The following is a 16879-nucleotide window of genomic DNA, read 5'->3' as shown; positions in this document are numbered from 1 at the left end:
AATGGAACGACATCTTGACGACATGACTTTTTTTCCAGAAACATAAATAGAAGATTGATGACCTTTGAAATCACTTACAGTGATTGTATAGCATTTTCTTCTATATTTTTTAAATTTGTATGCTGTTGGTTACACTTCATTATGTTTGTTCAAAATCCTCATGGTACGTTTCTTTATTATGTTGCGTTATGGTTGTAATTGCTTGTCATGTCTGACTGATATGTTATTTTCTGCCTATGCATAATTTTATTGATTTGATTTGCAGAACCTGCGAGATCTGTGGAGTAACTGCATTCAACATTTCCAGTGGCCAGATAAACGAGGCAAATAGCAGTACTGCCACAGCCGCATCAGTACCAGCAGCACCCATGATCCAGGTTGAAACCTGAACCATGTGGCATGGCCGCTGCATTATGAATTTCCTTCTTGCCTGCATGATTCTTGCCTTCGTAATTTCATGGCTTTTTCACTTCAAAGTGCTTTCATGAACACCAGCAGGGGAAAGAAAAAGGCTTCTGTGAATGTGTGGGGGTAAGTTGCAGTTCCAATCATCCTCTTGCTTGTGCTGCTACGTTGCTGCTGTACCCGTTCCTACTTTGCCGTACACACGCTCTCTGCCCCTCGTAATATAATATTCTACACGGATATCTATAACAAGTATATTATTTTTGGATAAATAGGGGTGACAACTTGTTTCCATTTGCAGTGCGTAGTCTAGCACATATTTTGCGTATGTGAATCTTATTTGTACAGTTAAGGACTCCCCAGTGTGGAAAGATCCGGAGGAGATGCTGGTCAAGCCCTCGTACCTGTAAATTGTGAAGCATTGCTAATGAAAGCTACCGGCACAATGTGAAAGTATGTATTTTCTCAATGATCCTTGTAATACACAGGTTACGGGCACAAATGTCGTCAATTTGAAATCTTCGATCCATTCAAATGGTATGGCATTATTGAATATTATATGATTCACTAGGTAACGCCGAGTTTTGAGAACACGAGAAAAAACTCTTAACTGCTTAAGTTACGAGTCATCTGTTAAAATTTGAAATGAATTGAGAACAAACAATTGTTATTCGGCGAACATGAAAACACATTTCCATGAGTTTAAACAACCCCCTTAATAATCTTATACCTTGATTTTTTTTCGCTATGAGAAGGTATTAGATATGCAAAATCAATGTGGATTCACGTTTTTTCCTCTCAAATCCTTGGTTGTTAGCAAACATACAATGAAAATGATATTCATTTCTTGTAAGCAAACATAATACGAGTTTTTCTTTTAATTGAATGATAGTTTGCACGAAGAAATCTAAATCATTTGAATGAATATTCAAACTATAGCATAACAAAAGAAACATACTACTTTAATCAACTGAACTTGAGCCCCGATGAACTATGAGTTAGAAAATAAATAAATAAATCCAAAAAAAAAAGAAAGAAAAGGACAATTATATACGGCGGCCCACCATACAGGGCCTTTGTGAAATTATCGCACTACTTGTGGTGGAAGGAGAAAAGAAAGGGCAATAATCCACTACTTTTCCGGTTGAAAGTCCCCCCTAAAATCAAAACCGTCCATCGTATGTACACGCTATATTAACTCCTAAAACCCTAAGTCGTACATTATTAGCTCAGTGGGATTTTTATTTTCTCCTGCTTTGGCTTCAAATCGGACGCTTAAACCCCTCTGCATTTACAGCAACCACTTTCAGCGCGTTCGATTCCATCCCGCCGAGGAAAATTACTTAAGCCCTCTCTGCTAATTCATTCGGTTTCGAAGAAGTTTGTGTAAATTAATTTGCGAATTGTTCAGGTTCTAATGGCTGCCCCCAACAATGCGCCGACGGTTTTGGACAAGGAACAGGTAAGTACCCTTTTGCTTCATTGTTTCAAAGTTTTTACTTTTTGTTCTCTAAAAATGAATTCAAGTTTTAGATTGGATTTAATGCATGCCCAAGACTGGATTTTGGGGAAAGTTTTGGAAATTCATGGTTAGATTGTTCAATTGGTGTTGGGAATCTGGGTGTTCTGTGAGTTTGGGCGTAATCAAATGGGGTCTTATTTGTCTAATTGATCAATGATGGCGGTGTTTTGACATTAGTAAAAGTGAGACGTGGATATTTCTTGAGAGTTAGGAAGCAACAAGATGGTTAATTTTTACTCTGGTGTGATGGATTTTCTGTTCTTTGGTTTTGAATTATTGTTCTAAATTCGTGTTTTTCAAATAATCTCTGGTGGGTTTTCGAAAGACCTTAATTTGGTTTTAAACAATTGTGCAGATTTTTGGTATGGCAGAAAAGGAGATGGAATACAGGGTTGAGTTGTTCAACAAGTAAGTTTTTGACGGCATTGTTAAATATCACGGCATACTAATCTAGTATTTTGAAAGTTGGGTTTGTGCAAGACTTATTATCTGAATAATTTAAGCTTGTCTCCTAGTTAGAACAATTCTTTAGGGCCTCCTCGTACACTATTATTTGTTTGTTCATTTTGACTTTCACCTGTGTCACTTCTATTTCCGTTGGAGATCATACTTTGTTCTGATGAGCATGTATGATTGTGCACAAAAGAACGAATGATATTTCTGAAGCTACATTATCTGGTAGTCTTGTGGCTTCAGTGTGTGAGCACTAGAGTACTTCTCACCCTTGTGTTATACACTTAGACTACCACATCTCTTTAGGTTGTGCATTTTCTGTTTGGTATATGCAATTTTCTATCTGTGATACCTTAGCTTCCAAGTTATTCGGTTTTCATTTCTTTGTTTAATTGGTTCATTTATGCAGGCTCACCCATACATGTTTCAACAAGTGCGTTGAGAAGAAGTATGAACACTATTTTCTTTTCTCTTTTTAAGATTTTGTGGACCCTTTGAAGGATTTAGCATTTTACTTTTAGGTCGTTTTTTAAATGATGAAGTTAGTAAATGTGAATTGTTCAAATACGTCCAGGTACAAGGAGTCTGAGCTAAATATGGGTGAAAACAGTTGCATTGATCGATGTGTCTCAAAATACTGGCATGTAAGATATCACTCTGTCTTCTTCTTATCAATTTAGTGCTATGGTATTACTTGGATTAAGTTATAAGAATCAATAAACCCATTCAACCGTTAAATATTTTATTCTTCGCTCTTTTGGTTGATATTTCTCACTTTAGTTTTATACTCTCAATCTATCACAATTGTAGTGTTCTGAAAGGTTTCTTTGATTAAGCCTTAAGCCTTGCATATATTTACTTCTTACACTTCACAGTTTTCGCTAACTGCTGCAATTATGATTGTGCAAATGAAGGTTGTTCTATTATGTGTATATGGTTGAAAATTTTTGTCGTGTGCAGGTGACTAATCTAGTCGGGCAGCTGCTTGGTTCTGGTCGGCCTCCTATGTAAAATTTACGCCTGGTTTGCTTTGCGACTTGCTCTTCCCTGGATAGATGCTTGGCAGGATCTCGGGCAATTTGGAGATTGTAATTGTTCGCATTGTTATGCCTTTTTCTTTTAGTCGTAAGTTGATTCCATTTTGTGGTCTAAGAAAACAATAGGGACAGGTTTTTGACATACGTCGCCCTATGTTCAAAGTCCATAACAGAATTGGGCATTCATAGTGAAGACTTCTTAATTATCTTCGTTTCTTGAATAATTGCCACTGTGTTCGGTGGTTTGCTAACACCTTAAATAGGTGAGATGGTTCTACCTTTTTGGCAGCATTGTTGAGCAGAAGTACTTGTGAAGATTTCTCTAGTTTATTTATGGTTCCAATTTTTCCCATCCATGTTTGTGGTTAATGTTTCAGTTCACTTCTTGATGAATGTTGTACAAGTAGCTGGTATTGTTTGTTTGATGCCCTTTTTCCATCTCATAGACACGATCGAGTCAATCAAATAACGTTGTCGAAAATTTTCTTTCCGTGTTTCCATCTAGCTCTAAATGGTGCATCATGACTACCGAAACATAACACAGGAAGCAAACAAACATGTAACTTGATTTTGGTCTAACGACTGGCTTCTGTAGATTCGAATAGCAGAGAGACACCAAGACAATAACCCTTTGGTGCTGCAGAGCACAACTCAAATGGCGAGGGAATTGCTCTGCGTTCCAGTTTTTATGTTTTTTGACTTCCAACTTCCAAGGATGCACCAACTTTTAGAGTTTCCTCGGCCTTATTGTCCGTTCCTATGCTCTTATAGGCAGCCACTTGGAGATAAAGGTAGTAGGCCATTCAGGGCGGTGTGCGAGGGACTGCATAGCGTCTCCGACAGCTTCTTGTGCCACATCACTCATCAAGTAACATATGCACCGTTAGCAAACAAAGTTCCCGATTGAAAGGTTCCCGACTGAAACGTTCCTGGTTCAATGCTGTCACGATGAATGAACATCAATAAGAAGCAAGAAAGGAAAACCGATCCAATCGTTTTCCCTATTTATGTCTTATGCCAGTGAACGTTATGCAAAGTCGCAACTTTAATCATATGTCAGTGCAACAAATATCAGCATGAATTTTGGCATGTCTCAATTTCTAAGACTTAACAATGAAGGTACCTACTTCTGTGTAAGAATCTATTGCGGCCGTGAAGTCTTTTGCTCGAAATGCCGCATTCCCATGCTACTTAAAGCGCTGTCTTCCCTGCATTTCGCAAAGAGACTGAAATATGGCCTATCACGAGGTTCGTACTGCAAGCATTGTGAAGCTAAATGCACTAGCTCAGTTCCATCATCATTTGATAAATGACCTTCGGAGCATGAGTCCATTAGCATCAGAAAATTTTGTCGCGTATGAGTTCAAGTAGCTTGCAGAAAGAAAATTAGGAATTACTTAAGACATTTTGCATTACCACAAACTGGTTTGATTAAAACCGGATTACTTGATGTGACACAATCAGATAGCTTGCTTGGAGAACAAGTCACACGTAGCATAAGAAGGAAAGGGAAAATTACATGACTTGGGAGGATATGTCTGTCACTGAGCAGATCAAGCAATAGGGTTCCGAAGTTGTAAACCAAAGTTTCCTGTATCACTCTTCCTAGCAAATAGAAAGATGTAAATACACTAAACGAAAGACCATGGATCTCGCGTAGAGCTACAAGTCCAAAGATGCTGATGCTAATTGCCATTGGCTGAACTGAAGAAATGTTTTTGAGTGCTTGTCTCTCTACTCACGTTTCTTTTCTTTTGGTCTGATTTCTATGCAGTTTCCTGGCTAGTGCTAGGAAACTAAGGGAAATAGGAGAGACTAGAAATTCATGGTCACCATTAACCGTGACAAGTCATCTGAGATATAACTTGCGTGGGGACGGGCCGGAGAAATTCATGGTTCTTAGTGAACTGCTATTCTGTTTCGTTAAAGTTTCAAAACCCTAGCTATGCCCGTATTTCCGGAATTACTTCTGGGCCAACTTGTGATATAGGATAATACTATTATGTATCTCCTTCATGGTATTAAAAGACTATCTGCCTTTGGTTTTTGATTTCATGTTCACATTTTAACATAGTATCAAAAGGCTATCCACGTACAAAGCCAAACAATCTCTCATTGTTATTAAAAACTGAACACGTGTTAGGCTCAAGATATCGTACACATGAGAGGACGTGCTAAGAGTTTTTTTTCACATTAAAGATGAACGTCTTGTGTTAAGCGCTTAAAAGATCTTGAGCCTCTCTAACCAATGTTGTAATTTAAACGGATCAACTCATACAAGTGAAGGTAAAACGAATTAGCTTGAACGGTCTAAGTTGCCTCTAACAATGCGGTGCCCTTTGGTTTCTTGTCTTTTAATTTGTACAATTTTTTACACAAGTGAACTACGATTCTAAACTGCGCACTAGGAGATTCGAACTCAGGTGTTCTTCCTTATTTCGTTGTCTCAAGCAACCGCAGAACATTCAGTAATCTTATTTCGTTGTTCGTCCTCATTGGTAACAAAGCCCTCGGAGTAATCTACGGTATTAAAATGAATATAATCAGGATGATATTTTACGCTAATGAAATATTCAAAATCTATATACAAGATACAACATCAGCATCTGACCATATACTGCAGAGGAAATAACAACTAATGTTTTAGTACAATTTTTCTATATAACCACAGGCTGCTTCTGATCAAAATAACTGAAAATATACATCATAGTGATTGTTACGGCATATCCTTTCATGCTAGATCAGAAGAACTAAGATGCCGAAGAGGGAATCGATAAAATAGATGCAGGTTTAGATGAAAGAAGCGGGAAAACACCTATTCACTTCTCAGCTTATCTAGTTTCTTAACTTCCAAGGATGCGCCAACGCTTAGAATTTCCTCGGCATCATTGTCCATCCCTAGGCTCTTTAGGGCAGCCGCTTGAAGATAGAAGGCGGTTGGCCATTCACGCTTTAGTGCTAGGGCCTCATCACCATCTTGAAGAGCTTCTTCTGCCCTGTTACTCATTAAGTAACACAGGCACCGTCTAACCAACATAGTTGGCGATTTCCCACTCACACGATCAAAGTACTGCAACGAAAATAAGGAGATTCACTTAGGACTAAGATAATAAGTGAATCCACTCCTACCCTGTATCTATAATTTAATATGCTAGAACTAAACTGGCGAAGGTACTTTTTAAGTGATCATAGCTTAAATTTTCGTAACCCCACTGCTAATCATGATGGATAATATAGTACTAAATCAATGCCTTTCCAATATATCTGGAGATTACAGAAATTATGACCAGATAGTTTTGCGGTTCAAGTTTAGTGACTTACTTCTGTGTAAGAACTTATCGCGATGGCAAAGTCTTTCTCTTTGAATGCAGCATCACCACTCTTCCTAAAATCAAATGCCTCCTTCATTGGCTCTGTCCACATGTCGAAAGAAAGCTGCGAGGAAGTTTTAAAGGGTCGTGCGTTAAACATAGTTTAGCATTAAACGTTTGGTAATAAACGTAAGTGATCACTGCAAGAAAGACAGTTCTTTTCTCCCTTGGCAGATATCGCAAACTAGAACATTCAGAAGTGAGAATTGAGATCACTAACTTCGTGCCCAGTTTCATCGTCCTCGTATCTAGCTTTCACCAATATCTCATGTATTGCTGTAAGATCCAATCTTGTGCAAGCATCAGCTAGAGGTGACAGCAATATCGGTTTTGGGGGCACATTTCCATCGGGGGTACCCATCAAAACATATGACGGAACCTGTGAAAAACTACTAAATGAGAAGATATACTAGTATTGCATATGCAGCTTTGATGCGAATGAGCTTTTGAAACAGACACGATACCAAATCAAATTTCAACGCGTACACTAAAGAATGACCATTCCTGATTAAATAAAGCCTGCATACCTCAATTTCTTTTTGAAGAGGGACAAGGGAAGTCACAAGAGAATTGATATTCGGCCTCTTTTGAGGTTCAGACTGCAAGCATTGTGAAGCTAACTGCACCACCGCAGTTCCTTCATCATTTGAAACATGACCTTCCAAGCACGAGTCCAACAGCATCAACAAACTTTTATCGCGTATGAGGTCAAGCGCCTGGAAGAAAGAAAATTGAAAATAATTTAGCCACGAGATCTTCAATGGAATTTTCAATGACAATCCAATTCATGAACGTTTAGAGCCAATTATTTAATCTGGCAATGCAGATAATGAAAAACAAGCAAATAACTTTAACTTGGAGCGCTTTAGAACACAAGTTACATTTATAAGCCATAAACTTTCAACTGGATTTGAAGAACAATATCAGAACAACCATCCACCTCAATGAAAGACATTAGGAAAAGGAAAATTACATGAGCTGGCGGGATACGTCTACCGCTGAGCAGATCAAGCAATAGGGTTCCAAAGCCGTAAACCACACCTTCTGGTATCACTTTTCCTGCCAACCAGAAAGCTATAAGTTAGCTCCAGCACGGGCTTCATTGCCTCAGAAATTTTATTCACTACTCATGCATACCGATATAGAAGCCATAATCTCTTACTTTCCCTCCCCTCCCCTCCCACCTTCTACCAAACAGTGTATGCATTACAAGATTGAATACTTTTCTCGATTGGATAAAGCTATTAAGGCGTTACCTTTCTTCGCGTATTTGGTAGGGTTGAAAGCAAGGTTGGTACTATAACTCTCGCCATCTTTTACATTCTTCATAAGTCCAAAGCAGGAGAGTCTGGGATTTAATTCCTGTCGAGTGCTGACTCAGTGTAAGGAAAGACCATCAAAAAACTACTTACAACTTGTAAAAGACAAAACCACCCCCATTGATTACCTGATCAAACAGGACTTTGCAAGTATTAAGATCATGGTACGATGCCTGCCCTTTACTGCTGCAGTAGGCCAAAGCTTTTGCCGTGTACAAAGCCACTCGCAACCTCATTGCCCATTTCATAGGCTGGTTCTCGCCTACACCATTTATAACCGATTCAATAATTATATTGTCTACTTCTATCCATACAATTAACAACACCCGAAAAGTAAAAATCTCGACAGTAATCATAGAAATAAACCAAATTTTGTAATGAAAGATCGGACTAGCAAAGGAAAAGAACTTTGTAACATTAGAGTGGAACTTACAATGGAAAAGATGCTTGGAAAGAGTATCATTAGGCATGAACTCTGCCACAAGCAATCTCTCATCCCCTTCACAGCAGAATCCGATCAGATTCGCCAAACGCTTGTTCCTCAGCCGCCCCACAGCTCTAGCTTTCTCCTATAACCATACACAACACATATTATTACACCAAAATTCCATGTGCAGGATGTCGGTTCTTTATTTGCGCAGCACGTAATAAAGGACGGATGTTTGTTTCATAGCCGGAATATAATACTACGTGCACAAATTTGATAAAGAAAAATTTAGTCAAACTGTCAAACTGACCAGAAATTGGCGGGAATCGGGCCAAGCGGAGCGGCTGAAACGCTTAACGGCGATGCAGCGGCCGTCTTGGAGCTTGCCTTTGTAGACCACATTCGGAGCATTCTCGCCATGCTTGGAGACAACTTTCTCCGACGAGAACTGCGACGTGGCAGCTTTCAGCTGGTGCAGGCTGAACTCACTGAACCCCGGCACCGGAGACAGAGAGTCGACTTGGTCTCTCCCCACATTCTCTGCATTTCATACAAGAAAAATAAGAAAAGAGTCGGATTTTCCCGGGAAAGTGACTGAAAAAAAATTGTAAAGTGTAAAAGAATCAACAGAAAAACGCCTCGCCTGCTTCTAACGAGTCATCGAAATTTGATATGGTGCTGTGCGGCCGGAAGCAAAGGCAGAAAACGTTTCCCATTTGGCCGAGGAATCAAAATCTAGTGAGAAACGCTCTGAAATATGTAACTGTGCGGCTTACTCTCTCTAAAAAGTTTGGCGTACGTCTCTGCTTCTGCTGCCACTTCGCAGCGGCAGTATATGATTTGTAGAGGAAGCCACCACGCGGTTTTCGCATCGACTTCGGTCGGGACCGCGCAAAGTCAACAAGGAGAAATTTCCATCCGAATTAAGCAAAAGTACTGTTTCATGACACTACAAGTTTTTTGTTCACACACAACCCTTTCATATTTACGACATTGTTGAGAATGAATCTTATATTGATGGGACGAGATAACTTATATGAGTTTATAAGTAAATTGGCTACTTCTATTATGATCAATTGATTTTATGATGTAACTTTAATTTTTTTCATGGTATTAAAACAGGTTGTCTTAGGTGTGAAGCTCAACAGTCTCACGTGTTTCACTTTACTCCGTTTGTGTTATCCACATGCTTGGTTTAAAAATTCAATACAGTTAAGGGAGTGTGTTGAGTATGAATCTCACATTGATGGGAGGAAGGGAACTTGCATAAGTTTATAAGTAAATTCACCTTTTTCATGGTATTAGAGCAGATTGTCTTATATATGAAGCACAACAATCATATTAATAAGGAAAAAGATCTTGCATGAATTTATATGTAATCCTCCTTATCTATTGATTCCATTTTATCCAGAAATTATGTGACATGTACTGATTTGTTCGATCGCTAATTGTAGTTAGCGTGTTGTTTTTGAATGACATGACAGGTTATCTCTTCTTAGTATCAGAGAAAAATAAGAAAATGATTTCTTAAATATTAAAAAGGAATGAAGAAAAAGTGTACGGTAGATTTTGGAGGAAATGGGTAGCAGAAACAAAAAGGGTTTTTCTCTTCTTTGTGCGGCTACAATTTGACAAAGGCCTCACCATGTCAAAGGGTATCCAAACAAAGTCTCACTTGAAGAAAAATGTGAGAGAGTTTGAGCGAAAAGAAAGAAATCCTCTTGTGAGAAAATCAAGAGAGTATATCCACATTTTTTTGTGAGATTGTTTTATATTCCCATTATTTTGATAGCGAAAGTTATGTTATTTTTGTTAGCTCATTATAATAAGGGATGTGATATACACATACTTAATTTTTTTTTTCATACATCTTTTTAATTTTTGGCTGTCAAATCGGATGAATTAAAGAAAATCAAAAGATAGAAATTACAAGAAATGTGTAAGAAGTAAAAAAAGATGTGCGGATAGCACACTCCCTATAATAACACGTGTTGATGCACAAAATCAATGAGGACTTTGGTACAACAGAAAGTGTCAAGTTTGTGATCTTCGCTAGATTGCTCCGGTCACTAGTGTGTGATAAGTATGTAAATGGATAGAGACATGAAAGCAAACACAAGATGTAGTGGTTCACCTAGATTGGCTACGTCCACGGAGTAGAGGAGTTCTCATTAATTGTGAAGGGTTTACACAAGTACATAGGTTCAAGTTCTTCTTTAGTGAGTATTAGTGAATGATTTAGTACAAATGACATTAGGGATTATTGTGGGAGAATGATCTCCTTTTATAGAAGAGAGTTTCTAGCTTTTTTCTGGCCTTGAAACGTGTCATGCTGTGATTGGCCTTTGATGTTGACACGTGTCGCCCTGTGATTGGCCTCTTGGTGTTGACACGTGTTGCCCTGTGATTGGCCTCCAAGTTGGAGGGAAACTCTTCTGGGTCCTTGACGGTATAACGTTGACCGGTGCTTGGTAGTTTCGGGATTGGTCAAATATGGTACAAACAGCACGAGCGAAAAGAATTAGATCCTAAAACTGCCAAAATTTTATCTTAACTTTTATTAATTGTCATATTTTCAAACATGAAATCATAAATAAATAAAATTAGTGGCAAATACCATATTAAAACAAAACAAAACGAAGATAGGGATTTGTGACATCTTCTAAGAAAATTAAAAATGCTACTAGAAGCTTAATATGTCACTTTTTAATGTACTTATTTTCCCTTTCGAATTCCTGCTTCCACGAGAACGCGTAATATGCAAAAGCCTTGCCAAATTTCTGTGAAATTTCTCTCATTTTCCTACTCCAAAAAGAAAACGAGGAGCTGTCTGTAGTGCATTGTAGTCCATGGACCCCTCCATCTTATATACACACACGTATGGTCACTTGTAGGAGAGATTCTTGGATACAACTGAAGATATCTTTGCGCTTGTCCCTTTTTGAATATTGTAATTTAACAGAAATAATTTAGATTTGACAACCCCGCTAAATTCGCAACAGCAACATTAGTTGAAAATAGCCGAGGACAGCGAGTAATTTGCCAAAAAATAAACAAACAATAGCAATTAATCATTTGGTGCTGCAGAACCAAGGAAAGACACAGAGTGGGGAAAGGAAAGACGGAGTGGGGAAGAAGACGGTAGATAACATTTGGGAAGAGAAAGGAAAGACGGAGTGGGGAGGAAGACGGTAGAGAAAATTTGGGAAGAAAACGGAGAGAGAGAGAGGGGGGAGGAAAAAAAATGAACCATCGGATTAATTTCATGGTGTATATTAATTAGTAGGAAAAACAACTTTGAGAGTTAAGAATATAAAAATTAATAAAAGATTATACTTAAGACTTTGCCATGTGACGAGTTTTGATTTAACAGTTGACTGTAGTGCTACTGGGCAAGATACAATGACAAGCAAAACCCCGCCCAAATTTTCCTCGCAAAAAAGTGGTGAAATGTCAAAGAAGAATGGACAAAACTAGAAACAAAGCATCCATGAAACTACACAGAATATATGCCAAGTGTGATAATTCTTATCTTCTAACTAATCACACCTTTAACAACTATAATAGTCAAAACACTAGCTAAATGAGTCGGGCAACTGCTGACATGGAGTTTGCGCTGACTTGTCATCTGAGATGGCTGTATGATAGTACTCTTTCAGAAAGATGGGGGATCAAGATCAACTGTTTGTACGCTGTAACTACGGGTATGGGATGTGTGTTAAGTAAAATAGGATTTAGCATGTTGGGCCAAGCATGCTTGTTCCTAGCCTTCAAGCCACGGGCCCGAGGGCGTGAAACGATAACTATTTCGTTTTTTGTTTTGTCGAAAAAATGAATTTTTCTCGGATCATTAAAGAGGTAAACATATTGATCCAAGGGACATCTTACATAAGGAAACAAACAAGAAACTTGATTCCTATGTATCAAAATACAAGAAAAAGAAACACCAAGACCAAATGCCAAAGTGGGAAAGAAAACTAGATACAAATTTAAATGAAAGAAGAGGGAGAAAACACCTATACAGTTTCAGTTTTTATTTCTTTTGGCTTCCAAGGATGATCCGTCTTGTAGCGTTTCCTGCGCATCATTGTCCATCCCTAGGCTCTTTAGTGCAGCCGCTTGAAGATAGAAGCCCGTTGGCCATTCAGGGTTTATTACTAGGGCTTGCATTGCATCTCCAAGAGCTTCTTGTGCCATGTCATTCATCAAGTAACATAAGCAACGTCGAGCAAACACCGTTGGGGATATCATTGTTCCACCATCAATGAACTGCAATAAGAAAGTAACGAAGATCCACTTAGGAGTAAGGTGAGAAGCATATCCAATCCTTGTAATCACGTAAGTTTACGGAAAGTCATATATCGCTAAACTTTCATCTAAATGAACGTGTTTCCAATGTCACAAGTATTGATCAATATGTATATGGATTCTGATGATAGAATTTATGACCAGCAGATTTTGTAAAGTTTGTGCCTTACTTCTGTGTAAGAATCTACAGCAGTAGCAAAATCTTTTGCTCGAAATGCAGCATCTGCATGCTTCTTAGAATTCAACGTCTCTTGTATTTGATTTGTCCACATTTGGAAAGAAAGCTGCAAGTAACTTCAAAGTAAGCGCAGTGCATTACACAAAAACCAACATAAAAAGTAGCTCATACACATAACTGAGGCATAATATTGATGACCGAAATGAAAATAATAATGGCTGGTAGATGTCAGAAAAGAGAACACAGAAAAGATAGAATTAAGGATCACTGACTTCATTTGCAACCCCCTCATCATCCTTGTATCCAAGCTTCTCCAATATTTCATGTATTGCAGTAAGATCCAGTCTCGAGCAAGCTTCACCAAGAGGTGACAACGATGTCTGATTTAGAAGCGCATTTCCATGTGGAATACCCATCAAAACATACGATGGAACCTGCTACAAACCACTACATGAGATGACATAATACTGTCATAGTATTCTATTTGTCGGGTTACTGCAAAATAGGTTTGCAAAACAGAGAGAAGAAATCAAATCATTTTTGCATCAGTGCACCTCAGTTTCTTTTTGAAGAGGAATGAGGGCAGTCACAAGAGACTTGGCATTTGGCCTCTCACGAGGTTCGTACTGCAAGCATCGTGAAGCTAACCTCACCAGCTCAGTTCCATCATCATTTGAGAAATGACCTTCCAAGCATGAGTCCATCAGCATCAAAAAGTTTTTGCCCCGTATCAGGTCAAGTGCCTTCCAAAAAGAAAATCAGTGATTGTTAGCCAGAAGCTTCTTAACATGACAATCTTGTTTCAATGGAATTCTAATTACCATCTATTTCATAAAAATTATACGCCAATTATATAATCAGGAAATTCTGCAACACTACCAGATAGATTTAACTTTCAGGATGTTGAGAAAAATGAGCAACCATCCACCAGAATTATACCAAAGAAAAGAAAAGAAAAGTTACATGGCTAGGGGGGATATGTTTTCCACTGAGCAGATCGAGCAAAAGGGTCCCAAAGCTGTAAACTAAACTTTCTGGTATCACTCTTCCTGCCAAACAGAGATAAGAATAAGCTTCACTAAACACAGTTATCGCCTCAATAAATGTGTTCAAACTCATGCATAAAAATATAGAAGCATTAAGCCCTTTCTGCTTGTGCAAATGCTACCAGATCCCTCTTAATGTATTTATGTAGTTAATGTTAGTAAGTTGAAAATTAGCAATCAATACAATAGCACAACTAAAGACTTGACGTGTTCAAAACTTATTTCTTTGAGGGGATAAAGAAATATGCAAAAGAGATCATGAATAACAAATACACATATCCAACCCCAAAGGCCACTACTCCGGCAGCCCTAGTTGAATAATCAGTATTGGTGGCGACTTTTTAAGTCACTAAGATAAAATGCATTAAAAGGAATTCCACTCACTCATTAGTTGAGGTTTGTATAGCATCCTCACTTATTTTTCCCCTCTAGTTGTTTTGCATAAAGGAGAATCTTTGAAGAGAGAGACACAAATTTTCACTCTAGGAAAAAATATGACCTTCGGAATTTACATTGGAAGATGAGTCAAAACTATGTTCATGGGGAGGAGGGAAAAACAGGAAGATAAAGGGGGACCATGGGGTAAATCACATGGGAAGATAAAGGTCATTTTTTCCTCTCACTTTACCCTCATATCTTCCTCCTATTAAACATAGTGCAAGTCTGATAAATATTGTATCCCATCGGCTGAAGAAATGAACGTATTAATTACCTGTCCTCAAGTACTCTGGAGGGGTGAAAGCCAGGTTTGTACTGTAGCTCTTGCCGTCTTTGCTATTCTTCATCAGGCCAAAGCAGGAGAGTCTGGGATTCGCATCCTGCACGTCAAGTACTCACCAATGTAACGAACTACCAACAAAAGATTACAACAATTTCAAAAGGATCAAAAGCTGCTACCTGATCAAAGAGGACTCTATAAGCATTCAGATCATGGTACAATGCCTGCCCTTCACTGCTGCAATACTCTAAAGCTTGCGCAAGATACAAAGCAACTCGCAACCTCATCGCCCATTTCATCGGCTGAGCCTCCCCTACAACATTTTAATTCAACCAATCTAATCAATTTCTGAACTCTTCTTTATTTCACTACTTCAACAAATGCACTAAAAGTTGACAAAATCTCGAAAACAATCCAAATTTAGCAAAACCAAATCAAGATTAAAACCGCAAAAGGAGTTTTAAATTAGAGGGTAATTTACAATGAAAGAGATGCTTAGAGAGAGTTTCATTAGGCATAAACTCAGCCACAAGCAATCTCTCATCGCCCTCACAGCAACACCCGATCAAATTCGCCAACCGCTCGTTCCTCAGCTGCCCCACAGCTCTAGCTTCCTCCTGCAACCAACCAAACCCGCCCCATACTTTCAAACACAGAATCCCAAAAACAGAAACCAAAAAGAAAAAATGCTAAATTTAGTCAACTTGCTAAATTACCAGAAATTGGCGCGAATCAGGCCAAGCTGATCGGTTGAAGCGCTTAACGGCGATCCACCGGCCGTCTTCGAGCTTCCCTTTGTATACCACATTGGGAGCTTTCTCCCCGTGCTCGGAGACGACGTTCTCCGACGAGAATGCTGACGTGGCAGCTTTCAGTTGGTCCAGGCTGAACTCGCTGAACACAGGCAGCGTGTCCTTCTCATTATTTTTGTTCCCATTCTCTGCAACTCACCGAAAAGATGAAAAATATGAAATTTTCTCGGGAAAGTGACGGAAAATAAAAAAACTTGAAAACTTGAAAACATGAAAAGAGTGAAAACAAGAAAAGCTCACCCGGGTCTGAAGGGTCGTCGAGATTGGATTTGATATTGGACGGCCAGAAACAGAGGGAAAACTTGGAGCAACGAGCTCCCATTGGCCGATGAATCCAATCCTAGAGAGAGAAAACAGCTGGAAATACCTCTGTGTGTGAGTTTCTCTCTCTAGAAAGTTAGACCTCTGTCACTTTCCTGGGGACTTAGAGAAAGGGTTTGACAAGGGTTTTTGGAGAGAGAGAGAGAGAGATGGAGTGAATGATGAATGGGGTAAGGAAAATAATGGGAGAATGGAGAAGAAGAAAAATGGATTCAAGTGAGGCTGCATTTTTCATTTTTCTATCTTTTTATTTTTAATTTCTGGGGTGTTTGGAAGGAGAGAAAGTGAGAGAAAATTATTTAACCCCAAAAGTAACTTTTTGGATCCAATGTTTTCTTCGTTTTTCTGTGTTTCTTTCTCTCACCACTCCGTCTTGCTTTCCCTCGTTTTCTGCATCTCTTTCTGGCTCATCGTTTTTTCTTTTCGTTTTTAATCTTTTGCCCTTTTGCCCTTTTGCCCTTTTGCCTTTTATCTGTTTAATCATCGTTTTCGTTACTTTTTTCCTCTTTTGCTTTGATTTTTTTTTTCCTTTTGCTTTTCGTTTCAATAAAATGATATTCTAGATTGGTCTAATAAACAAAAGAACAAAACTGGAATTCGAATTTAGTGCAAAGGCATCAACCGACTTAATTTATACTAGTTTTTATGCATGGGCAACGTACTACGCGTGATTTACACGTTTTAAATGAATAATATTATACCATGTTAGAAGAAACCGATCATAAACTATTTAAAGAAATTGAATCAATATAATAAAATCGGTCTTTCAATTTCGATCTACATTCTATTGAATTTACATTACTAATAAAGAAAATAATATTTAATAAACTAATTGAATCACATTATTGCTAGCCCATTGTAAGATACTAATTATAAAAATAAAAATAAAAAACACTAAAAGTTCAATATTAAAAACACGTTTATATGACAAAAAAAAACTTTTGCCACATTTGATACATATT

General features: G+C 38.3%; 3 protein-coding genes and 1 long non-coding RNA gene across 4 annotated transcripts; 2 read left to right on the top strand and 2 right to left on the bottom strand.

The window, feature by feature from the left end:
• The first annotated feature begins 263 nt into the window (after window positions 1-263).
• On the top strand, window positions 264-940 carry LOC139189210 (uncharacterized). The gene is made up of 2 exons (XR_011572873.1): window positions 264-531; window positions 707-940. It is a non-coding gene; the product is annotated as an uncharacterized lncRNA (long non-coding RNA).
• Window positions 941-1625: 685 nt separating this feature from the next.
• On the top strand, window positions 1626-3769 carry LOC103447464 (mitochondrial import inner membrane translocase subunit TIM10-like). Its single transcript, XM_070807677.1, has 6 exons — window positions 1626-1737; window positions 1817-1867; window positions 2283-2335; window positions 2790-2828; window positions 2955-3024; window positions 3341-3769. Exons 2-6 carry the CDS (start codon window positions 1823-1825, stop codon window positions 3389-3391), a joined length of 258 nt encoding a protein of 85 aa, XP_070663778.1. The 5' UTR covers window positions 1626-1737; window positions 1817-1822; the 3' UTR covers window positions 3392-3769.
• Window positions 3770-5945: 2176 nt separating this feature from the next.
• LOC103422696 (serine/threonine-protein kinase BSK5-like) lies at window positions 5946-9487 on the bottom strand. The gene is made up of 10 exons (XM_017328785.3): window positions 9178-9487; window positions 8845-9074; window positions 8541-8676; window positions 8236-8369; window positions 8045-8150; window positions 7762-7847; window positions 7316-7504; window positions 7009-7167; window positions 6739-6852; window positions 5946-6487 (listed from the first exon to the last, which is right to left on the bottom strand). Exons 1-10 carry the CDS (start codon window positions 9248-9250, stop codon window positions 6233-6235), a joined length of 1482 nt encoding a protein of 493 aa, XP_017184274.3. The 5' UTR covers window positions 9251-9487; the 3' UTR covers window positions 5946-6232.
• Window positions 9488-12246: 2759 nt separating this feature from the next.
• LOC139189209 (serine/threonine-protein kinase BSK5-like) lies at window positions 12247-16369 on the bottom strand. The gene is made up of 10 exons (XM_070807676.1): window positions 15837-16369; window positions 15501-15724; window positions 15266-15401; window positions 14964-15097; window positions 14779-14884; window positions 13984-14069; window positions 13575-13763; window positions 13293-13454; window positions 13013-13126; window positions 12247-12803 (listed from the first exon to the last, which is right to left on the bottom strand). Exons 1-10 carry the CDS (start codon window positions 15916-15918, stop codon window positions 12561-12563), a joined length of 1476 nt encoding a protein of 491 aa, XP_070663777.1. The 5' UTR covers window positions 15919-16369; the 3' UTR covers window positions 12247-12560.
• Between the last annotated feature and the right edge of the window lie 510 nt (window positions 16370-16879).

Source organism: Malus domestica, chromosome 11 (assembly GCF_042453785.1).
Source record: "Malus domestica chromosome 11, GDT2T_hap1".
NCBI classification, from domain to species: Eukaryota; Viridiplantae; Streptophyta; class Magnoliopsida; order Rosales; family Rosaceae; genus Malus; species Malus domestica.
The sequence above is the reverse complement of the archived record's forward strand: the minus strand, read 5'-3'. Positions and strand labels throughout refer to the sequence as shown.